We start from the raw sequence: 25,664 nt of genomic DNA on the forward strand, positions 1-25,664 counted from the left end.
TGTGGACCACATAACATGAAGTCACAGGCCGGATTTGGCTCCCGGGCCTTGAGTTTGACACCCCTGCACTAGACTTTCACAATAAGGATTTTCCAAACATACGACGAGGTGCCACGGATCAACAATACTACAGACATTGCTCAAATAACAGTGCTACAGTTACACTTCTCTTTTTTCCGAGCTCTTTCTTTTAGTCGACACTGCTGGGTGGCCGCCACATCTTTATATAATTTGAACTTTATTCAAATGGAAATGTACTTAAAGGTTCATGCGGGGACACGACCAACAGAAAAGTGAGGAATGACTCACAGGACGGTGAGAGACGGTGGGAAATGGTGGGCACATTTGAGATAAGAGCTTTTCATGCAAAGAAAGTCTGATGTCCCACGCTATCACATAAATAGGCGGCGACCTCTGTGCTTCATTTAAACCGCATGTTTTTTTAATCTAGTCACAACAATTACACCAATGTAGTTCTAACTCAAGACAGTGGGAGGTGAAGCTCATTCTGAAGGCTTTAGTGGACTGAAATCTGCAGTGTTAGTGCCCATGCTATATAGCAGATGTTGTAAGTGTGTGTGGTTTAAAATGATCCTGCAGTTGGTTGACACCTAGCACCAACAGACATTACAGCCTTCAAAATGCAGTCATGACAATTGATTTTGAGGACATAATATAACAAATGTACGTCACTATGAGTGTATTTCAAAAGAGAAAAGAAGAATATAATTATTACAATTTTCGGGAACTTCACACTTCAAATTTCAACATACATTTTGTCTTCTCAAAGACAATTGCACAGATATATGAAAACTTGATGCAATCTAGACTCAGGAAGCAATAATTATACCTAGAGCCAATACAAATAGATATACAGTTTAAAGAAGGATGTCCACTGTAGTTAACCTTGTTTCAAAGATTAGGATGGAATGAGCTCCCCATTGACATCAGGACAGCAGAAAGCTTACACACCTTCCGGCGCAGACTGAAAACTCATCTCTTTCGACTCCACTTCGAGCGATAGAACTGCTAACAAAGCACTTATATACTAATAAAGGACTGGCTTATCCAAAGCCAGTTGAGTAGCACTTGAAATGTTTTTGCTCTATGAAACCTGATGTACTTATATGATTCTGTTTTCTTCAAGTTTGTATTTTGTTGGTCGAACGCACTTATTGTACGTCGCTTTGGATAAAAGCGTCAGCTAAATGCAATGTAATGTAATGTAATAGGATAACATTAGTGGTGATGTATGGTTTTAGTTCAAAAGTTTGCAGTTAAAATACTCTGCTGCTTTTCAAAGCGTTTTTACTTTCTTTTCTCTTCTTAATACACATTAATTCACTACTACCTACATTTAATATCTAACTCCTACAGAAACCATTCGACTATTAATGTATTCAGCTATTTCAGGACATTGACATTTTTTTTAAACCTTTTCACCTTTCAAGTTTCCAACAAAGTCATTGCAATGCATTTGAGCTGTAACAATTTTGATTCAAATCATTTCACTTTTCTGCATTTCTCCGCTAAGTTCAGCAACACACTTACTTGTAGGTTTTTGTAGCTAAAAGAAGCTACCATTCAAATAATAAAATATTCAACTTTTTCTGTATTTTCAGCAAAATTCAGCAACAAATATTCACAGTTTACAGCATTCGCATGCATTTTCAGTAGAAAATGCATTTTCCAGTTTGCTAAAGAATGCATGTTCAAAAATAAAAACCTGGGTTTGAATTACTTTATACCTCAATAATTTAATTGAGCATTATCCAAATGCATAATACTGAACACTATGCCATTAAACAATCATTGCCACAATAGTTTTGCTAAAAATTACAGTATTGCCTATAGTGACAATAATTCTCTTATTTGTTGCAACATCTGTTCTGCATGGAGTTACGCCATAACAGCACAGTCATACGGTAAAAGCTTGAATCTGAGCAATTTAACACCCACTCACTCTTTCCCTCAACACATCTTACTGACATTTACAGATATAATGTGTGTTTTCCCTGAAAAATGTAATCATCCCACCTTTTCCTCCCTCTCCCCAGTTGAAATTGCTACTGTCACTTTTACAAATACAATCATACCGGTACTTCTTTTGCCACTGAGACAGAAATGTGATGTCACCACTGCAGGCTAATATTGAGTCATTAGGTTAAGAAGCAGTGTTGCAGTGTTAAGTGAGCATTTAGGAATATGACACCTGGTCACTGCTGGTGAGAGACATTATGTGCATAACCCTCATTGAGAAATTCTCTATCTGATCTGTGTGTGTGGCTTTGATGAGAAAGAGAGGGGCTAATCATCAAGTGTGTGTCTGTACATGCATATTAGATTTCGAGAGCACATCTATGTGATTAAATGTTTGTCCCCAGCTGCTGACTTTGAGTGAGAGAAATAGTTGACCAGTGATGCTTTGCACTCCATCTGTGGCCAGTAACAGCTGAGGCCTGCAGCCTAACAAGCAAAAGATCTGACTACCATGAATCCAATCGGCTACCTTCAGATCTATCCAGTTGAAATTATATTGTGATTTCTACTCTACATGATCAGATGGATATTTAAAAAAATAAAAGATAAAGTTCCAGCCAGAAGGTGAGCACAGCTCTACAGATGCACATGTAGTTATTTTTCCCATACGGTTGGGCTGCAGTAAAGTCCGAACCCTCTTATTTATTCCCACGTAAAAGTAAACAGCAAACGCCTCTGCACCTTGATGTTATAATCTACTCACAGCAATTCAAGTATGAGAAAAACTCCCCCTGCAAGAAGGCTTCAGGGGACACCTGTCACAACATAGCATATCACAACATTCAGGTTTATATAAAAATGTTGTACCTTGATGTTAGCTGAGATCTCCTGAACTCCTTTGTTTGCAGCATCCCTGATGATGGGGGTAATGAGGCCTTTGTCAGTGGCCACAGCGATTGAAATGTGGACTGAATCAAGCGCGCGGGGTCCCTCGCCAGACCAGGTCACATTCACCTCTGGCATCTCCTAGGAGAGGAAGTCAGAGGTCAGCACAGGTTTGAAAAATATGTGGAGTTCAAAATAACAAACACACAGAGATAAGATGCCTCCCTGTTTATCGGTTGCAATGTGAATCCAGGCAGATGTCTGATACAATTACAAAAATGGTTATTTCCTATGAGTAGCATTCAAATGAATTAATTGTGATGGCAGTACAAATATTACAAAAATGATATTACAGTTATTGTGGGAAAATCATGTATCCATTTGGAAGGTGAATGTACTGCAAACACTTGCTCTTAAGGACTGCAAATCGGAAAAAACAGTTTTTAAGCATTCAAATACACTGTAGCTATCAATGCAGGAATAATCTGATTTATCTGGGTAGTCTTGAGCAATCTGCTGTGGTACAGGGTCAATAACAACATATCTAAAGTGTCTTTCACACAGTTCTTGGTTAATTACTGCAAAAACCTTAAAGCCCCCACTGAGGTTTTTCTCTATTCACACAGGCACTACGTTCAGGAATATTTCGGCCTTGCACTTCTTCAACATTTAATGGCATTGATGGAATAGAAGGGTCAACAAACAGTATGCAGATATGTCATCAGTGGAGACTTTTGAATGGTTCAATGAAAGCGTTTTTGGTCAGATGGAATAACTATGGCATGTTCCTGCATTGGTATCACTTCATTGACAACACATGCGTACCAGCATTTTCCCTGACAATATAATAACATGTACTATCAATACCTGCTTCCATTCACACATGATTCCTGCATGTCAGTAATAGACTGATTGTGTGGAAGGGACTCATGTTGAGTTTGTGGGTTATCCGTCTAAAAAAGGTATAGTCCAGTTTGACAAAAAAGTAAATCATTAACCTCAGATGCTGCTTCCTGATGAAAAGTAAACTCCGAGGGAAAGTACAGTTGATTTGGAATATTCTGGTGTCACAGTGAATCACGCATCTTAGTTTAGAACAAAAGCCAATCAAAAGAGGTATTTTGATGGTGTGGGACATAGTGTCCGGACACGTGGTGCTTTGGAATTCAGCACTAAATGAAAGAAACTGGAAAACATACACACTTGTGTTCCACGTTCCTCACGTTTACTGTAACACATGCAACTAACAGGCAGATTTCTCAGCTGCAGCTTGATCTTCATGTAGCTGTTTCCTACAGTGTGTTTTGTACAATGTCCAGTGACCATGACCTTTGGATTAAGGCCAGCACAAATTTGCTAAAGCATATAAAGTATTCCATATGTGATAAGAATGAGCAGAGTACAGGCAGTTCTTATGGGATGCTGCAAAGAAATTCCTGGCTGGAATAACGATAAGTACGGATTTTGAGTCCCTAAATTCAACTTCTGTATCTCTCTCTAGCCCTTTGTGAATTTCTAAAAACTGCTTATGGTGATTGATGGTATAAGTATGGTGGCTGAGAAGTGCAATCGACAATTACAAAGTGTGAAACACTTTAACAAAGCTTGAGACAAATGTACATTTTATAAAACAAATGTACATGTTGTAAAACAAATTTACATTTTCAAAAACAAATTTCCCCATATGGGATTAGTTTTGTGTCATAAAGATAAGGCAAAACTTTCTCAGAATCAAGCAAAACTAAGTTTAAGAGAAAAAAAAACTGACTCAAGCTAAATAAATGTAATTTAAAAAATAAAACCATAAGTTGCAAACAAATCATTTGTGTAATCATGTAAACTATAAGTCTTTCTTCTTTGTTTTAACATATATTGTGTTTGCAGTTCTTGTTTCTTCTTTCTCAATGATCAGAATTTTGCTCTCGCTGCAGGTCTCTCGTTTGCGCTCCCTCATTTTATGTTTTCGATTCTGACACAAACGTCCCAGGTGGGCGGGACTTTCAGGGGTGCGTCCCCATTAGCTACTCAGTTTTTGAGTGACAGCCCAGTCTTCCGGCGATTGTACAGTGCAGCTGCGGTAGCGGAGTACGGACAGAAGACCCCCAGAAGAACCAGCATTTCACTTATTATAATACTACAAGTGAAAATATATGTAAGTATTGATCCGTTGTGTTTATGCTGTACTATACGGTCCGTTTCTTTATTGTGTTAAGTGAGAAGTAAAGAAAAGCTGTGCTATGAAAGTTAGCTTTTGCTAACTTTAGATCCATAACAATGCAAGCTAAGTAGCCTAACAGCAGGGACAGTTAGCTACATAGCTAGCAGTGAGTGAGCGTTCAGACACCGGCAGGCACACTCAAATCGTGTGCCTGACTCTACCAACAGGCTTTCATGATTCTGTTTAGATATGCAAGTATAAGCCATGATAGCTTATTTTTATTAACACGCTAATTTTATATGAAAATCAATGGAGGCTGAGTTTACTACTTCTCTTTGTAGGAAAACCTACCGTCCATGACTGCCCCTGAGCTGTGTTTTATTTGTTGACTTTTATTTCCCTCTCATATTAACAGTTTGGATCATTGAGACAGCGTGGCGTCCAGAGGTCTTATCCCGTTTTCCCACTTCCTCTGAGGGGTCAGCATTAGATTCTTGGAGGGGGGGGCATGAAGAAAGACCTGCACCATCTTCATCCATGCTGGGTGTTGCTGTTATCACTTGCTCAGTGTCATCTCATTTGACCAAATGTCTTTACATATACATTTAATAGATTTGATTATTATCCACCTTTTAGTTGTATGTCCTTTTATTTAAAACATTCTTTGAGACTTCATCTTCTGGTTCAAATTTCAATAAATGTAATTTGTATAATCACTCTTTTGTCTTTATTCTACATGAAAATGTTAAGAGATTCCATTCAAACCTGTTGATTATTCATATCTTCCTCAGGCTAGGAATAGTATGTAGAGTTGTTAATGTATATCGTTTTCTCACAGGATATAGAATGAGACAACACAGTTTGTATCTATTGTGTATGAATGCTTCAGCTCTTCAGACCAACATAGTACGATGTGAGCATGTTCCTAATTGTGTTGGTATGCAGCCTAGGTCAGGTCTGTTTAATAAAGCAAATCTACCACTTTTAAATTGTAGAATTTGTTAAATTAAAGCAGTCTTTAATTGTTTGTCCTAAACATAGCAAAATATGCTTTTGAAATGTAACATCTCTTTGAAAAAATAACAGTATACAGTTTATATTGTGTATCACCTTTAGCTTGAAAATATATAGATGTGTTTTTTTTATCAATAAATAAATAGACAGACACTTTATTGATCCCAAATTGGGAAATGATTTTACAGCCGCAGTGTGTTCAGGTATTAAAATATTTAAAGTTGGAATAAAGTATAAACTACACAACACAAGTATAATGCACAGCAATCCATAAGATGTCCGATATTTTCTCCCCAGGAGACACCAACAGAAACGTGGCCGAGTGGACTCCGGAGTTTGCTGCATGAGTTGCACTGTATGATCTGTGGTGTAGTGGGCTGGGGATGCACCCCTGAAAGTCTCACCTGGGACATTTGTGTCAGAATCGAAAACATGAAGGAGCGCAAACGAGAGAGCAAACGTCTGATCATTGAGAAAGAACTGCAAACAAAAAGATATGTTAAAACAAAGAAAAAAGACTTATAGTTTACATGGTTACACAAATGATTTGTTTGCAACTTATAGTTTTATTTTTTAAATAAAATTTATTTTTGCTTGACTCTGAGAAAGTGTTGCTTTATCTTTATGACACAAAACTAATCCCATACGTTTTCTAATACAAAATTACATGAGCAAAACACTTTTACCAAAGAAAAAACTATTTAACATTAACAAAAACAAATTAACAAGATGTGAAAAACTTTGACCAAAACAGAGACAAATTTACAAGTGTCGAAACACTTTAACATTTCCCAAAACACATTAACATTTTCCGAAACACTTTAACAAACTAGAGAATCAAACCGGAAAGGGAATGCCCATCATACCAGAAGTGACGTGCAAGGAGATGGTTTTGCTCCTCATGATACACGTTCTCGTGCGCACGAGAAAGTTACAGGTTTGCCAAGTAGGAAGTGGAGCTGTGCCTTTTACACACAGCCTTCCCTGTCTTTACCTTCATTAGACAGCTAAAGAGCAACTGCAGGCTGCTTCATTTTAAGCACACACACCTCTACACACATCGAACTGCCCGATTATTCCCCCTATTACTCGTTTTATGAAGGAGATGTCCGGTCCACAAGGCGCATGACGTGTGTGTTTGTGCTCTGCTCAGCTCCGCTCTGTGTGTGTGTTCGGTGTGTTTGTAAATGTCCGACACCGGCATTTGTTTTCAAATTACCATGAACAGTAATTTACACACATCTGACCAACTCCATAGGTATATGTGTGTGTTCTCAAATGAAATAAATGTGTTTAATCTTAATCTCGATGTAGTGCTCAGTGCTGTCGGAGTGCAGTGGAACACTGCGGTCAACTCAGCTGTCTCACGTTTTGCTTGGTCAAATCAGCAGCTCTTCATTTTTGAGTGTGAGATTAACCTTTACGGTAATCGGCCGAGAAGCGGCGCTGACGCTAGTACAAGAGTAAAATAATGTATGTTTTTGTGCTATATTTGCGATACAAATATGTTTTATCATAAGTTCTTAATAAAATTGGTACTGTTGGACTCAGTACTTGTTAGACTACTACCACAAATATAATGAAGTACTTTTACGGTGTACTTTTTGAGTAATACTCTGTCAAACTCCCCTCCGGAGTACAATCATTCATGTATTTTGCTATATTTGTTGAGGGATAAAATTATTTGTTACCATAAGTTCTACATGAAATTGATACTGTTGGATTCAGCAGGCCGACTACTTGGACTACTAGCACAAGTACAATCAAGTATTTTTAATCTGTACTTTTTGAGTAATACTTGGTTAAACTCCTGTCCTGAGTACAATAATTCATAGTTCATATACAATACAGGAATTATTGTACTCAGGACGGGAGTTTGACCGAGTATTAATCAAAAAGTACACAGTGAAAGTACTTGATTGTACTTGTGCTAGTAGTCCAAGTATTACTGAGTCACACACACACACACACACGCCCTGGTGACCGGACATCTTCTTCATAAAACGAATAATAAAGCATAATATTCAGGCAGTTTGGTGTGTGTGTGTGTGTGGTTAAAATGAAGCAGCCTGCAGTCGCTCTTTAGCTGTCTAATGAAGGTAAACACAGTGTGTAAAAGGCACAGTTCCGTGGCGAACCTGTAACTTTCGTGCGCACGAGAAAGTATATTGTGATGAGCAAAACCATGTCACTTGGCCCAGGTGGTTTCCACAGAACGGACAAAACATGTTTAACGACCATAAACACACTCGTACCGTCCATAGGTACCGGCGGGCTATCAGCCAAAACAAACTTAAGTTTGTGTCAATCACTTGCACGTCACCTCTGGTATGATGGGCATTCCCTTTCCGGTTTGATTCTCTAGTTTGTTAAAGTGTTTCGACACTTGTACATTTGTTTTATATAATTTAGTTTTTATAAAATGTAAATTGGTCTCTAGCTTTGTAAAAGTGTTTCGCATCTTGTTAATTTGTTTTTGTTTTTGTTAATGTTAAATTGTTTTTTCTTTGGTAAAAGTGTTTTGCTAATGTAATTTTGTTTTATAAAATGTACATTTGTCTCAAGCTTTGTTCAAGTGTTTCACACTTTGTAATTGTCGATTGCCCTTCTCAGCCACACAAGTGCTTTTTCAGAGTTCCCATCAACAGACAGAAAACAAAACAAACTCCCTACAAATGGTAAATAGGTTAAATTAACAAATGAAAAAGGAAAAAGTTATTATATACTGTACTTACTTTAAGTGTTACAGCAGCTGCTTTGATAATGAAATCATTAACAGACACTTTGATTTGATCTGAAAAGAGACAAGAAAATACATTTGTTAGAACGGTTTATGCAACAAATGGACACATGAACATTTATTTTGTGAAGTCTGACACAGCTGCATATTGAAAATAAATGATACCATACATTCCATCCGGGGGAAATCTTCTAAATCACCTATCTCTCTATACGAGTCACTATTTGCTCACTCCTCTCTGTGGGTGAGACCTGTGGGATGTGTTTTGTCCTGGCATCGCTGCCAACTTGTACCAGTGTCCATTAGTGCGGTACCAGATGGTTATGAATGCTGTGAGCGGCATGATTAACGAGCTAACCGTGAAATCGCGCTGCTCCTGAACAATGAGAGACCACAAAAACAACCGGGCAGAGAATCCCTCAGTATACACACAACCTCGCTAATAGGTCTGGAATGGCCGCCCCATTTCCTCCATCACTGCGACAGGACCCAGAGAGATTTACCGTTTGTTTGACAGCCAGGCACAGTTAGGCTAAATAAGGCCAATATGTGATAGTGTGTTGAACCAAATGTTTAAAAATAGGAAACAATTGGTAAAGCACTCTTGCTATATCAACAGAAAATGTCCCAAAGTAAGCAACGGTCACATTTTAGGAATCCATGGAAAGAAGCCGTTAAGGATAAATATTTTCTTGGCTGAATGCAGCAAAATGCTGAAGAGTTTTGACACATAAGCAATGTTCTCTTTGTGTGGTTGTGGTGTAAATCTCCCTTCACCTAAAACACAAACACACATCCTGATGGGTGTTGCACAAGACACTGCGGTTAGCTCAATCGCAGATGCTATGGAAGTGTGTGAGGCATAGAAAGTCACAAAGCAGCTTGACAAAGCACGACCAAAACACTGCTGGTAATTTATTTATTCTACTTAAACTCAAGTTTTCAATCCATCCATACAGTACCTAACAAACTGATACTGTGTGGATAGTCTTTTAAATAATTTGAATACTGAGGTGCACCAAAGAGCAAACACTCCAACAAATCCACTGTGAATCATAGAGAAACTATTACTTTGCTTCAGTATTTTCTTCCTCTAAGCAAAAAGGAACATCCTTATGAATACAGTCGTACTGTTATGACTGAAAAACAGCTTCCATTAACTTACTTGCTCATTTACTACGTTTCATAGTTAGGTGCTGGATCTGGACTAAATGGATGTTGTCTTATCGGCCTTACAATAACTTGTACAGAATAAAGAAACATTTAATCTCGTCATTCAGATAAGGATTTTTCCAAGATACGTACTATTAAGTCATTTTCACCTTAATTAATCTTAATAATCCATACGACATGTGAACCCTCACCCACCCATGCCATGCCAGGTTATTAGACACAGGATGGAGAGAGATACTGGTTTGAACCAGAGCTACATGATCAACCTGAGACCTCATGTACCAGAGCTCCTCTAAATGCAAAATACTTCTTTGTCAAGAGGACAGTCATGTGAGAAACCCTGAAATCTGCAACTTCATGGACATTTTCCCTTGGAATAAGACATTCACTCAAGACATGACACTTACATGTGAAGAATAGCGCTAATGTACAAACACTCCCTCAAAGTTGAGTTTTTTTTTTTTTACCTCGGGCCAAGTCTTTGCGGAGACTCATGACCGCCGCCATGTCACAGTCTACGGACGCATACGAATGGGGGATGGTGGTCTTCGATTGCGTTAGCCTTTGAGCAATAATGCGACGGACATTCGAGGCTGGGATCTCAGTGAAAGTGCCCTGAGGAAGACAAGGGGAGGGAGGGGGAGGTAACTAGTTGAATGAGGAGAACGGGCAAGGGACAAGAAAAAGATTGATAGCTGGAAATATCTCAGCTGTCAGCAATCACTCAAAGAATGCATTGTGTTAACAGTGTAAAGAAACTATTGACAACCTTGGTTTAATACAGTGCGCCCCGCCAATGGAGCCCCACCAACGGAGCCCCGTGCCCCCCCTGAAATTCAAGGTGTTTAAAAATTGTTTTTATTTTTGAACCAAATTGCAACTAATCTATATCTACTGTAATTTTTCACATTGAACATGTGCTCTTTTATTAAATAAACTAAATGCTTTCATTTTAAGTTTAGTGTTTTTGACCCTAAGAAACACTGATGCACTAATCAATAATAATAATCCACAGCTCCTCTCTCTGCTCAAGAGGATTAAAAAAAATAATATCCCAATGCCGCCCCCCCCACAAAATCAGAATCAAATGCCCATTTAAAATGAGTTACATTTACAGTATATCAACTCAGAAAAACAACTAATATATGATTAGTCAATGTTATTATGGGGTTCTTCAGACATTATAATGAAAAACAGTATATTCATAGATCTAAATAGTTCTCCTGTTGTTCACTATAAAGAGCTACATTGCTTATTTCAAAGTACAATTATCTGTTAAATATTTCAAAATATGAGCATATCTTATAAATAATTATATGTATTGATGTTCTCCATATACATCAATAATATTGGATCTTTAGTCGTTGTATTGATTTATAAATATCCCGATCGATGGAATCTAACACCTCCATTAATAATGAGCCCAGTCCATGTGCTCCGAGGCAAACAGATATATAAAGGGATAGGACTACAAGAGTTAAAATGCCAACTGCAGTCATGAAATACTTAAAATGGTCCTTCATCATTCCTATTAGGGCACTGACACAAGTCAAAAGTTGGAGGAGTCATTTGGGGCCTTTGGCTAATGACACTTTATTTATTTATTTGTACTATCACAAAACAGACACCATAATGTGCAAGTGTGAGAAAGAGATAGTGTGAGGCGTGCTCACCGGTGCTCCTGGTTTCCCTGGTACAGAGAGAGGAGGGATGTTGGGTCTGCTGCCTGGGGGCGGGGGGGCAGCTGCCGGGGTGGGGGCCGGACTCAGGGCAGCGGGGGCTGGAGCTGCTTTGGCGGCGGGAGATATCTTCAAGAGATTCAATACATCCCTGTTTAAGAGAAACAAAAGATATAACACATGATTTTTTTTTAAATATTCACTTGAATATGAATTCATACAATCATTTAGTGTTTCTATATTATATTGGTATTATTCTCTAAAAAGATACCCAAAACACAAACTGCCAACTTTTTGATGGCAGGTTTGCATTGGTGATAACCGGAGGAAGAGATACTTCTGTCTTTAGGCTTCACTTTTTATTAATGTGCAGGTATGCATTCTTTATACACATTTTAATACCATTTTGAGCCGTTACCCTCCACTTGTGGTGTAAGGCAAGGCAAGGCAAGTTTATTTATATAGCACTTTTCAACACAAGGCAATTCAAAGTGCTTTACAAAAAACGAAAGACATTAAGAAAAAACGAAAGACATTAAGTGAAAATAGAGGTTCAACAAGCTATAAATATATGAAAAAAAAACTATAGAAATCAACACTCACTAACATGGTCTAACACATTGGGTCAGAACAAGATAAAATATGCAAGATGTTAATAAAAGTGAATTCACAAACATTTACACGGGAACAAATGTTTCCAGACTGCAATGCTTTGGTTTTATTTGGGTTTATTTTTGTTGACGTGCGAGATGCACTGAGTCCCAGTGTGCCTCTGTAAACACATGAGCGATGCCATTTCAAGCTTCTGGCAAACTTTTTTCTTTTATGCTGTATTTTATCTACATTTCTAGATTTGTTTTAACCTTTATTTTACCCGGATGGCCTCATTTCTGCTTTGAAAGCTAAATCCAACAAACTTCCTTTTGAATGATGAAACCCTGTCACTTTTTGTTTTGCTCTGACCAATATAAATGACATGAGGTATGAAAAAACACTGGCATAGCTTATGATGGTACAATAATACATTATTCACTCATTTGCTCCCACTTGGCAAGCTTATAAGCAGCACTGTGGTAGTTGTATCTGGGTTGTATTTGTGTCAGGCTTGTAGACAGAGGTAACTTTCGGCTATCCTCCAGTGGATGGGTGTCATGAGAATAATTTGCCAGTTACAAACAAACCCCATCAGGGTAAGGCTAGACAGGATCAGGTGTCAGCTGCAGCAAGGGACAGATATATTCAAAACATTGGCTTCATTATACTTCCCCTGTCAAGGCGAGCCATAGACATAACAGCATATTTTCCTAAGGCCCTACAATATAATAGCAAAGGCCATTTATTTGTTGGTATAACCAGTTTTAAATTGCAGTGTTAATCTAATTCCCCACTAATCCCACGGCTAACAGAGATCCTTTCTACCTCGAGCGTACAGTAAAAAGCCAGTATCATTAAGCTTGTTATTAGAATACAATCTATTACATTACACTTCCCCATAAGACAAATACAGAAAGCATTTCACAGATTAAGGTCTCTATTATATTATTTTTAGACCATTTTAATTGGTCTGAATATTGCAGAACTGAAGTGTATACAGGGAAAGGAGAAAGGTTATGAAGAAGGGAATCTCAATTTAGTGAAAGATCTGCCATGGATTTGTTTCCCCCCCCCCCCCCTATTCAGCAGTGAGAGGTAGGAGGGGCAGGTATCAGGTGTGCCTGCTTGAAGTGCTGTGGTTCCAGTTCAGTGCTCTGGGGTCCACCTACCCACATGCATCCACTCTTTTGTCTGGACCAGCTGCCTCTGACCTACACATGTAGCCGGGAACCGTCTGGGCCCCACAGCTATTTTTCTACACTTCCCACTCTGAGCTGTATGTTTTTATTTCCTTTTAGCACACTAGCTATTTGTTTGTGGAAGGAGTAAGGACTGAGGTTTCATGGAAATCCCCCAGATAACCTGAGAGTACCACAACAATGGTTTAATGATTACTGAGCGCCACAATAGAAAGAAGAAAAGAAAGCATTGAAAAGGGTAGAGAGCAAGGACATTGAGACACATATTATAAATAAAAGGTTATAAAACAACAGTAAAAGTAAAGACAATACAAAGATCCAAATGACTGAGTTGTGTAAACTCCACCATATCCTTCAATGACAATGCATTAAGAATATCCATTAAAAGTTGAAGAGGAAGGCAAGTCAACAGCAGCCTTCAGTGGACACTTGTGGATGATGCCATAGATACCGTTTGTGTAGCTGGTTGGCATGCACTTGTAACACTGACCATTTACACCAGTACTGACAGCCAAGGCAAAGGAGCCTCTGTAAGACTGGGAGAGGATGAGTAGAATATTAAAGAACACACACACACACACACACACACACACACACACACACACACACACACACACACACACACACACACACACACACACACACACACACACACACACACACACACACACACACACACACACACACACACACACACACACACACACACACACACACACACACACACACACACACACACACACACACACACACACACACACACACACACACACACACACACACACACACACACACACACACACACACACACACACACACACACACACACACACACACACACACACACACACACACACACACACACTTTGTCTTCTACTGCCACCTAGGACAGGCTAGGGTGAAGAGAGGGGTTGTAGTCAGGCTTTACTGGACTGTGTTAAAAATATAAAACTTATGGACAATCTTAAATAATAGTTAATTGAAGACTATGCTTCGGTGTGACTGGTCATTTTCTACTAACAATTATAGATAATGAAGACGTGAGTAAAAGAAGAAGAGAAGCCTCACACATAGACAGTAACTACACTTACCCTACATTTGCATAGCAGAAGTTGGCAGTAAGTGTTGCTGCAAGGGCTTTTTGTAACAATTCATGACTATACAAAACTTAATAACAACACTGTAGGAAAAACATAACAGGCTTTGAATTTTGATTTTATATTTGTTTGTCATTAGCAGGTATTCTGAGTAATTTGAAGTAATGTTTGAACTTCAGCTAAACTGCAGTTCTGGTGCTGTACATGCCAGAGAGTCGGGGATCAACAACATATCTCTTTGTTATAAAATGCCTGGGCTGGTAAAGGTCAAACTAAACTACTCTTTAGCGACAGCCCTATTGCTATGTAATCCCTTTTTGTAAGTTAAGATGTCACAGATCAAAACAACAATTTTAGATGTTGCATAAAAAGCATCAACTTGAAATAAACAAAAGTTTCAGCGTGATACATTTGTATTAAAGCAACACTTAGAACAAACCAACAAGCAAAACCAATACAGCTGCCTATAGCCAACAGTAATACTTACAAATAGCTTAAAGCTGCTACAAGAGGCTGACAGCTTGAAGCTAATTGGATTCACTGTTGGAGTTCCAAAGTGTATCATGCTTTAACCACCGTAATAATTCATGCTTAATATGTGAAATCAAAAGGGTACAATGAATATATGCAGTTGTAAAGCAACTGAAAACTTGCTTTTATTTATAAAGTTATAGCCTTACATTTTTTTATCATTCATTAGAAATTGAAAGGGCTTTATACGTCATGGGTTTCTCCTCAGTGTCACGTCTCCTTAACAACGCGAGTGTTCTGTTGCATTTAAACAAGTTACGGTCATATATTCATTATGTGGTATGGACCACAATGAGGTAAACATTTTTTAAACCGTTCCATCCTTGTGTTCTCATTGTCTATTGGCTAATATTTATGACATTGGTTGGGGAGAAAAAAGTAACTTTGTATCCAATTTGTATTTAAACCTTGTCAGGGATTATATAACATGCCATGATCTCATTCCTGGGTTGCGTAACCTCTTGGTATTCATGCCCACTATAGAAGAGGGGCCTCACTAGAGAAGAGGGTGGAATGGGAGGGGTACCTTTCCCTGGTTTCAGTTTTATCTGATGTACCAAGGGACAAAGGAAGAGAAATGGGGTCTATTCTGCCCTCTCATGAAGAAGCTTAGCCTATGTGAGCTTTTCTCACCAGGGAGATTTGGTTTCCAACAAGAACACAACTGTTCAGTCTCACAACACACCTAAGCTAATAGCCTATATGTCCGGATCTTCTTTGATCAAAATGAACATATCTTAAAACCTATAGACTAAAAGGATAACACCAATAGAAAAACGTTGCCACAAATGGTTGCTCCACTTTTCCCAAATAGTTAGTTTAAAAGGGAAGTTTATTTTGTTTATCATCATATTTGATTTTCTTATTATGGATCTATTAGCAATTTTTACCAAATAATAAACATTGTAATCATCAGGTTCTATTCATGAAGTTAGGCATTCAACACACTTAAAGCTACATGAAAAAAGAGAAAGAATACACTCTTTACTTATTTTTGTCTGTGGCTTTGCCAGCTAACAGCACAAAATTATATTAAAAAAAGTTTTCTTAGCATGCTGTACAGTGTTTTTATTAAACCTCTGGTGTCCAGTCTTTTATCCCCTGCAGTACATTACTTTCTTTCAGCAGCAGCTTTTTTTTTCTGAAGACATTCTCAGCTAATTAACCAGCAGAGGAGTCTGTGAGTATATCGGCGAGCCAATCCTGAGTCCAACAAATGGTTGAATTAACCGAACAAGCATGCCAAATCAAACCATTTGGATATTATTAATTGAACAATTTAATCTTTAAAACCTAGAAAACACACACACAGTAGAGAACATGCCCTTGTGAACAAATGGCTTGTGACATGTCATGGCCATTTCCACAGATCATAATTCCATTGTTGAGGTCTACTAGAATAGATTTATACTGTGCAATTTTCCAAACTCACATTGGTTTCGCATACAGCATCTCTGTAAAGTATGTGTATTCACTCTCTCCACTAAACGGCTCGTTGCAGCTCTTGCCCCCCCCTCCCTGTGAGCCCAGTGTGCTCCGATTGGTCGGGACGTTGTGAATCGCGCTAAGCTCCGTGGAGGTATGATTTCCTTGTTTAGCGATACACAGCCAAACACAGTCAAACTCACCCTGAGCACACAAAGTCACAGCCGAAGTAAAAACAATAAGTGTGGCTTGATATTGAGTAAGCAAAAGGTTGATAAACGCTGTGAGAATGGGTCTGCAGAGAGAATTTCGCCGCGATCCCAACTGTCTGTTATCAGCCTGCAGCCAGGGAGGAGAAATCAGCAGAGCTGCCTGCACTGAGTGTGTGAGGAAGTCCGTGGATTGGTCAATTTGGACCAATCAGCGGGGGCTTAACGTAACGGCTCCGCGGATGTAACGTAATGGCTCCACGGATTGGTCCATTTCGTTCCGGGGACGACATGACATCATGATGTCCCCGGAAGAATCAAATGGACAGTGACGTATCTCCAACGAGGCGTTTTGGGGAGGTATTTTCTGTTTTAGAGTTTTACTCCCTACATGGTGTACTTTGAGGGTTTTGACTCTGCATAAAAACCTTCATAACACACAAGGGGACGGGTAATAACCGGAAAAGCATGACATGTCACCTTTAACCTAGACAATTATATTTTAATGGCAAATAAAGAGGGACAAAAACACTGAAATTGCATTTTCTCAGCAGTGTTGTGATTGTAATTGTGTTGGCAGATTTAAAAAAACTATTTGATTACATAATGGCGCTCAATAGAAGCTTTCAGTGGTAAACACATTAATTATTAGGATTGATAAATAAGGTGTTTGTATTCACACACACTGTTGGGGTAAAAATGTAAATGCATCTTTTAATGATCCTTTCTGTATCTCAAATTAAGAAGTTATTATTTTTTGCCTTTTGGTTTATAAAGCTTCAAATACATTTCTCCTATACTGTCCAAGACATACATCTCGGAAAACATATGGTCTGCGTTTCTATGGTCACCAGTGGGTTCTGGAGACAGGGTTGCTATGGCGACTGAAGTTGCTTAATGAGATTCCCCAGCAGGGTGTTCGGTGGGTAAGGAGAGTATTCAATCAGGTCCCTTCTGACAGCGCGCGTGTGTGTGTGTGTGTGTGTGCGTGCGTGCGTGCGTGCGTGTGTGAGCTTCCTGTAGTGTGAATTCACCACATAACAGGATTAAAGAACGTGAAATCTTAACCACCTCGCATTTTTTTCACTTATCTAGTCTCCCCCACATTTTTGTTGTCATTCACACTGGCTCTAACCCGCCTTGTCCTGACTGACATCAGTTCCCCTCAGAGGAACTTCAGTGTTATGGTGGCCACCAGGGGACCCTACCATCTGTGCCCTTAGGCTTGTTACTATAGTAAACAAGCAAAGCTGCCACACAGAGGTTGCGCTAGACTTTTTTGCATCGTAACATTTCCGTCAAAATGACTGTTAGCGCCGTGTTATGCATGCCCACTGCACCTCGCGGGATCGCGCACAGCGTAAAGCAAATACTCAGACATTTCAATTATCTGTTCGGCAAAGTTAGGTTTGGAAACTGTATAATTTCCTTTTGGGCGGGCATGCATAACACGGCATAACACCGGAGCCTCGCTGCAAGGAAACTGTGGCGCTGTTCTGAGTTTGTTCTAATCTGTCAAAATGACGGACGGCTTTCAGATTTTTCCGTCATTGTTAAAAAAATCCATCATAGACGGAAAATATATGGTTAACGCAACCTCTGCACATCACTGTACAAAAAATAAGTTTAACAACATAAGCGTAAGACTAATATCTTCATCATTAATTCTTGACCAGTTTGATTGGTCTGCATGGCCTGATGAGCATTTTGCTTTCTCTCTTCTTTCACCGGAATAAAGGAAAAAGCTAATAAACGAATCAAAACAGGATGTCAATGATAAAATGTATCTTGCTAAAAACTCTTAATTTATCACGCTGATTAAATGTTAAGTGTGTGATAGTCTGTGTTAGCATTAATAGGCTTCATAAATAATTACAAACTCCACCTCAAAATCCTATAAAATTCAATTGAATTACATAGTAAAGCAAAAGAAAATTGTCAAAACTATTTTCATCAACATCAAGACAGATTATTTTGTGTCGTATAACCTCAGACTGGGCCTGATGAAGTTAATGTCTGCTTGTTGGTAAATGTCAGCAGGGAGGTTCTGTATCATACCTACTTTCATTAAGCAGGCCTCAACAGGTCTTAGAGCTAATCCATTCATCCGTACTCACTCCTTGGTGATAAGTCCTCTTGGTCCTGTGGCTGTGGCCAATTTAGGTTCTAAACCATGGGTGTCCAGGATATGTCTGGCAGCTGGACTCAGACGCAACCTGGATGAGGACAAGAGAGTCAGGAATAATTTTATAATAGTTTTAACTCCCAACTTTTGCTTTAAAAACGGCCAAACATGAATGGTTATGGCTTTAATAATTGAAAAACACAAAATGTATTTATCTTCGCAGAGAGAATAGTGAGTACCCAATTAACCAAATTAAATCCTGGTCCAGCAAAAGGTTACATTAAGCATTTCAGTCTAGATTTAGGACATCACTGACTGTGTGCTCATTAAAACGTCAAAGCACCTTTAGCTTAGCTCAGATACCATGTTCTGTTTCAGTTCTACTTAACCTGACTGCTGTAATAAAGCCCATCTCAGTATCCTTTGCCTGATAATCTTGCCTGCCCCGCAACTCATCCATCTTTCATCTATCAACCCTGCCAAGCCGATGCAGCCGAGTTGCAAAACAGAAATGTGGAAGGGCTCAGCGTAAAATGTTTGCATAACAAATAGGGCCTGTTTTTACTGCGGTGCCTCTTTTGCTTTCCAAAAGAGTATCTATAGTGTACATAGGCTAGGTAGGATCTCACACACATTTGAATGTGAACAGGGGAAATTCATTTTACTTTATGTACAGGTGAATACTGTACAACCTGAAATCCTGATGGCTGTATGGCAAAAGGGTGGGGCTTAAGATAATACCTTATGTATCATGTCACTAGTCCTTACCATGGCCTGAGTTAGAGCTAATCTTGCATTAACCATATGAGCTGATATGCAACTCAAATGACAATTAACTGACTCATACTGTGGGCATATTAAAACAACTGACAAGATCATGTTAAGTAAGAGGTAGACATTTTAGTTTTGGGGCTGAAATGGGAGGCATATGAATCCTGTTTAAGGCTAAATTGCAAGTTTAAATGAAGACATTAGGCACATTCGTACATCAGCAGCTAACACAGAGGAAGGCAACACTCACGGTCCCGACGTGGCCCGTTTTGGGGGAGTAACTGGAGAGGGGGCAGCAGCAGGCACAACTGGGGCCGCAGCTGCCTCTGGAGCAGGTGGAGCTGCAGGTGGAGCTGCAGCATCTGGAGGGGGCATCTCAACCTGCTTCCAGTCCTGCCCTTCCTCCACCATGAGGGCAATGAGAGTGCCAAGGGGCACGTTGCGACTTCCCTCCTCCATCTGTAAAGAGGGTGAGAGATGCACATACACAGTGATTAGCAGCACTGGTTCAGTCACTTCTTAAGTGCAACTGAATTAACTAAACGGAAATGTCTCTTCAACAATTATAAAGAAACATGGATGAAGGAAAAGTGGTTCTAAAATTAATCAGTTATACATTGGTCATTGAATAACTGATACATATTTGGACAGGCATTATTAGAAGACCTCTTGAAAAATCACTGCCTTCTCAATCGCACCAATTTCCATCGTTCCTGTTTCCCCCTTGTTACCTGCACAAATCATACGAAAACCCAGCTGTGCTGCAATAGGTTCTTGGAGTGCTATGGATGTGTTTTCATGCTGTCAGCTATTGATTCACTATCTTGTTGAGGAGTAATCTAAATCCACTGCAAGCCTTGCGCTATCCTCCCCGAGCAGTGCAAGGTGTTGTTCCTTGGTCAATATTGATCAGTTCAAATCAAAGGCCAGGCACAATACACAGGGCTGGGCAGCTGCACTTCGTCTATATCAAAAAAAGGTATCCACTTAGTGAGCTGCCTCCTAAAAGGTGTAGCTCAATATCAGAAGACACAACAGAAATAGGAAGAAAAATAATAAAATTGCCAAAAGTATCCAAGTATTTTCTAACAATTGACTAAATGCATAAATATTTTACAATTTTACACTAAAAAGGTGCAAATTCATCAATCGATTTGTATATCCATGGTTACCAACATACTCCTCCCCAACCCCCTCCCTCTAGCAGGTCTGCAAATCAAAAGCAGCACTTCAATAATCGTATCCAGCTAACTGGAAAGAAAAGCAGTACATATGAACACCTGCCCCACAGAGCTGCAGTGGCAGGGGTATTTTGTGCTTATATAGTTTAATGCAGACCTGTAAGTATCTGTCGTACTGAGGTCCATTTACCTTGTTGATGGAATCATTCATTTAGATAGGCATCTTAGGCTCCAACATTTCTACCTAATTGGATTTTGCTGAAATGTGAAGTACTTATATATAAACAACGAGAGAGATGGAGGTGATTACAAAAGCCCTAAAAGACTCAAACTTAGATTTGTATTAATTACCAAACGTTCAGCGGAGTACAAACCTTAAACAACAAGTCTGATGTGTGATTAACACTGAACTGCTATAGGAAGTGTAGATAAGGGTAAGGCCTGTCAGTGAAGTGCTGATGTTCTGCTCAAAGGGATTTGTCGTCATGGAAGAGACTCAAGACGCAATAAATCTCCCAGAGTACCTGTGGTTTTAACGACACAAGCTCCACTGTGTTATACGATATGATGTTACAACAGTTATCAATATATCGGTGTGTAACTGAACATGTAACCCCCAAAGGACTGGATCCATAACGTACTACATTACTTATTTGCCAAAATGAAGTGATGACACATTCCCACACTCTCACCATGCTAAGAGTATAGATGATGGTCACAGGAGATTATATCATAATTCTGGCATGAATGTATTAAAAAGGATCACAGTATACACAGTTTTGGATAACATATAGATTTGAACCCATCCGGAAATGGTGTTTATTCTGTGAGTGACTGGCTGCCTAACAGAATGGTGATCAATTAGATTCCTAGTTAGCTTGAGAATGTTATGTTGTTGTGCAGCTGACACTTTATCCTTAGTGCCATCCCCCTCCGCTCAGAATGTATTTGTGGTGGTTGACCCTCAGGGACATTTTGCCTAGTATTTATCCTAACCTTATTGGATGAGATCAGTGTAAATGTAACAGTCTGAGTAGATGTATGCCTATCAGAAAAGGCGTATATTTGGTAAAGACAATTTAGTTTAACAGTGAGCTTTGGCAGCATGTGGTTTGAGAAGAACAGTTTGATAATAGTGCAAATGTTGTTAAGATCTGAAAACAATGATAACATACAGTCGGCGCCACATTTTAATATTGCAACTGCATCAAGAGTGGTTTCATTTTAAGTTCCAACACAAGGTAGTCACGCACTCTGCACACCTTAATACTACCATAGTACTCCTCACAGCCAAATCATATGCACTGTTAACAGTATGCATGCTGGGTAGTTGCGTAAACAGATGCTTAGGACACTGTTGTGGTTTGGGGCTCAACACTGCCATCAAATGGTTATAGGATACATTGAAACCTATGGGAAGTATTATTAATGCTTTCAACTCAGCTTTTGCAATGGCTCAAGTATCTGCTGTCTATTGTAAATGTTGTTTTCCTTTATGCCCAAGGTGTGAGGTAGAAAAAAAACGAGTGGTAAAATCCAATGTATACTGTGCGCAAGAGAAATTAGAAGAGAACATTTCATTGTGACCTCTAAAACACTTGTTGCGATCACTTAACTGCACACTTTGGGCCAGATACACTAATATGTATTATTACTTTAGTCAGATTATGATATTGTTCCAATATCATAAATGTGCATTTTGTACAATTATGAAACAGTTTATCTTGTGATAGATGGATTAGATTATATCTCTGATCTTCATGTCATGTCCTCTCACTGGCAACCATCCTTTCTCCGATGCTTCAAAAAACGGGCTCATAACTGTTAACAAAGTCAGTCTGCTGGCCTGATCCAGTGTTATCTGCAGAGCCATCAGTTAGACTAATGATATCACAAAGCCAGCCCACAGCATTTATGAGGTTAAACCCACTTATCTGCAAACTGTTATCATAGAGCCATACAAGTCCCTGGAGTATAAACAGCTGAGATACAATAAGCTTGACCTGGACAATTATAAACTCTCTATTGGCTGAGGTGGCTGTAAAGCGTGAATTGCTATAAAACATGATTGTTCTAGGTTTGTCATTACAAAGGCATCAGATCATGGTCAAATAACGAATAGGGCTAGTAAGCACAGATCAACCCCCGATTATATAGTGTTTGAGTATGTTAAGATATTTGGTGTGGAAATGCTCGTGAAAAGAAAAGAAGAGGAGAGCGAGTGAGATAAGGTCCGTCTGTGATTGATAGAGCATGACAGGTATTGCACTAAGAGGATTGCCGCCACATCCTTCATTTTAGCAATACCAGGCTGTCAGTGTAATCTTGCAAATACAAAACACAATTCAAGCTGAAACTCATTCCTTCTAAGCATCCCGTTTGTATAGCTTTCCAACCAAATAACCACGAGATTCTTAGTATCAAGGAACCTTTATCATACACTTTATATTGCTCTCCACTCCACTATGTCACTTTCCCAAATATACTGCTGGCTTTTGTTGAAGAAAAATATAGTCTGTAAACCAATTCAGTTCAGTCTTTCTGCCAAAAGCCTACAGGCTATTTACTCTCATTTTAAAATCTTAAAGCCAACAAAGACACAGGCTTTTCACCCAATTTGACCTAAGAATGCTGCACAGTTAGAAAGTGATTTATATCAACAATTGATTTAGAGGACGCATGACTGTTGGTGTCTAAATCGATCCCGTATAGGACAGTGTGATGAAGAGAAGAGGCGAAAAGGGGATGATGAATGGGAAACTGAAAGGTTGGCAGTGCTGCATGTGATGGATATATTCATCAATGTTGCCTTATATTTAAACACCTATCCATCAGTCCTATCTGCCATACAATTCATTAGGTTAATCACCAACTCATTCACATTACATTTTTACTTTTATCCAAAGCGACTTACAATAAGTACATTCGACCAGGAAGATACAACCTTGAAGAAAACAGAATCATATAAGTACATCAGGTTTCATAGAGCCAAACACTTCAAGTGCTACTCAACTGGCTTTAGATAAGCCAGTCCTTTATTAGTATACAAGTTCTCTGTTAGCAGTTCTTAGTTAGTAATTCTATCGCTTGAAGTGGAGCCGAAAGAGATGAGTTTTCAGTCTGCACCGGAAGATGTGCAAGCTTTCTGCTGTCCTGATCTCAATTCACAATCCTTCCTATGTAGCCATCATTACATTTCTAGACGAGTACTCGCTGTTCGAAGCTCAGTAGCATTCCTCTTCTTATACAGCTGAACACAGAGGAGCAATAAACATTATATATCTGCAAATACATGCGTGTCATTTCCCGAAGGCTATGATTGATTGTACCCAGGGCTGATTTTCAGATTGAAGCCCCTGGGTCAGGGTACAGCAAGGCAGTAAGAATCTGATGAGATACAGTAATCTGTGCTCATGCTGCTGGTGCCCCTACCCCCAACATTCACCTCCCAATATGAGCAGAATCTATCCCCCTATTCTCTCACCCCCAACAGCTATGGTTGGTAATTGGTAGAGGGCCAGAGCAGTACTTGACCCCCATAAATAACCCCTGAGGAGCATAGGAAGTCCAACTCCTCCTGAAGCCTGCCCAGGCGTTTGGCCACAGGCTGCTAATTATGGTAGCCTCTAAATTAGAGTGAGAGACAATTACACTAGTAAGATCTAACACACTGACCCAGACAAAGTGTATGCCACATTGCCAGCGCCATGTAATGGTGCAGAAATCTATGAAATATTGCCACTAGCTGCTGTTCTTCGTATTAACGATACACACAATCTCTTACACTGAGTGAAAGAAAGAGAGCTCGGGGGCTTATCTAATGCAGACCATCTTTCTCTGCCAGCTACAGCTCTAAAGCCCCTACCCCCAATTCGTGGGTGGTTGCTATGGAAACTACCTCAACCACACAGTGGCAAAGACAAGGATGGAGTAAGGGAATGTGGACTAACGGAAGCGAGTGAAAGGCAGGACAAAAACAAGAGGTATAATCCTGCAGTTTATATAAGTGACAATGACCCCTCCGCTTATTTCAGTAATTGATCAATTCAGACATTTCTGTCCGTACATGAATATGTGAGAAACGGTTGTGTTTTTGTTCATGAACAATGCATCTGCGTGCACATTTGTGATGCTCATTAGCGCGTGCAGATTGTGTATTTGTTTTTTGTAAAGGTTGCGCAAACAGACACATTGGCTAATTAAACCCCCGTCCTCTCAGGCGTCCTCAACTTGTGAACATGTCCAAAACGTCATGGCTAGGGAACAAGTTGTGTTTAAAGCAATAATCAGCAACATGGAGCAAGGGTTTGTGCATGCAAGGGAATACATGCAGAAATATCTCAGTGCAATCCCATTGTTTTTTCAAAAGGGAAACTGAATAAAAGTCAAATGTTGCTCAAACGACAGGGAAATCCTCCCCCTCCCTCCCTCTTAATATATTGAAGATTTCAGTGGGATCCTTCAATAAAAAAGGAGGAGATAAAACATCTTCATCTTTATGTTCAGGGGGACGGACATGTGGTGGAGAACTGATGAAAGAAAAACTGATCGTTGCGTCTTCAGCAGCCTATTAAGAATTCAAACACAAATTGCACATTGGGGGGGGGGGGGGGGGGGGAGAAGTATTTGTCACTATAGACACCTTGTCAAAGCTTTGCTGTCACTGTGCAGCAGATTTAACAAGCGTAGCCAATTAGCATAGGCAAGGAGGAAACCCTGAAACACTCACACACAAATATTAACAAGAATATATTCTATGTACATATAAAATCCAAAAACATACCCGTTACTACTGCAAATTGCTGATTTAACATATTAAGAAGGGAAATAATAGAACAAGAATGTTCTTTAAAAAGGACTTAACGAGTATGAGAAAAAGCAGCATTTAAAATCCTGTTGCTGA

At 39.3% G+C, this 25,664-nt stretch overlaps 1 protein-coding gene across 1 annotated transcript in view; it reads right to left on the minus strand.

Annotated features, from left to right (window-relative positions):
* pdhx (pyruvate dehydrogenase complex component X) overlaps positions 1 to 25,664 on the minus strand; it is a 44,690-nt gene that overhangs the window by 4,888 nt on the left and 14,138 nt on the right. Inside the window, exons 4-9 of the mRNA XM_034085678.2 lie at positions 19,831 to 20,039; positions 18,802 to 18,900; positions 11,624 to 11,780; positions 10,418 to 10,565; positions 8,773 to 8,831; positions 2,848 to 3,006 (exon numbers count right to left, since the gene is read on the minus strand). Of these exons, the coding sequence (XP_033941569.1) occupies positions 2,848 to 3,006; positions 8,773 to 8,831; positions 10,418 to 10,565; positions 11,624 to 11,780; positions 18,802 to 18,900; positions 19,831 to 20,039 (831 nt within the window). The remainder of the gene's footprint in view (positions 1 to 2,847; positions 3,007 to 8,772; positions 8,832 to 10,417; positions 10,566 to 11,623; positions 11,781 to 18,801; positions 18,901 to 19,830; positions 20,040 to 25,664) is intronic.

The sequence above is a fragment of the Pseudochaenichthys georgianus genome, chromosome 6 (assembly GCF_902827115.2).
Source record: "Pseudochaenichthys georgianus chromosome 6, fPseGeo1.2, whole genome shotgun sequence".
Classification (NCBI taxonomy): Eukaryota; Metazoa; Chordata; class Actinopteri; order Perciformes; family Channichthyidae; genus Pseudochaenichthys; species Pseudochaenichthys georgianus.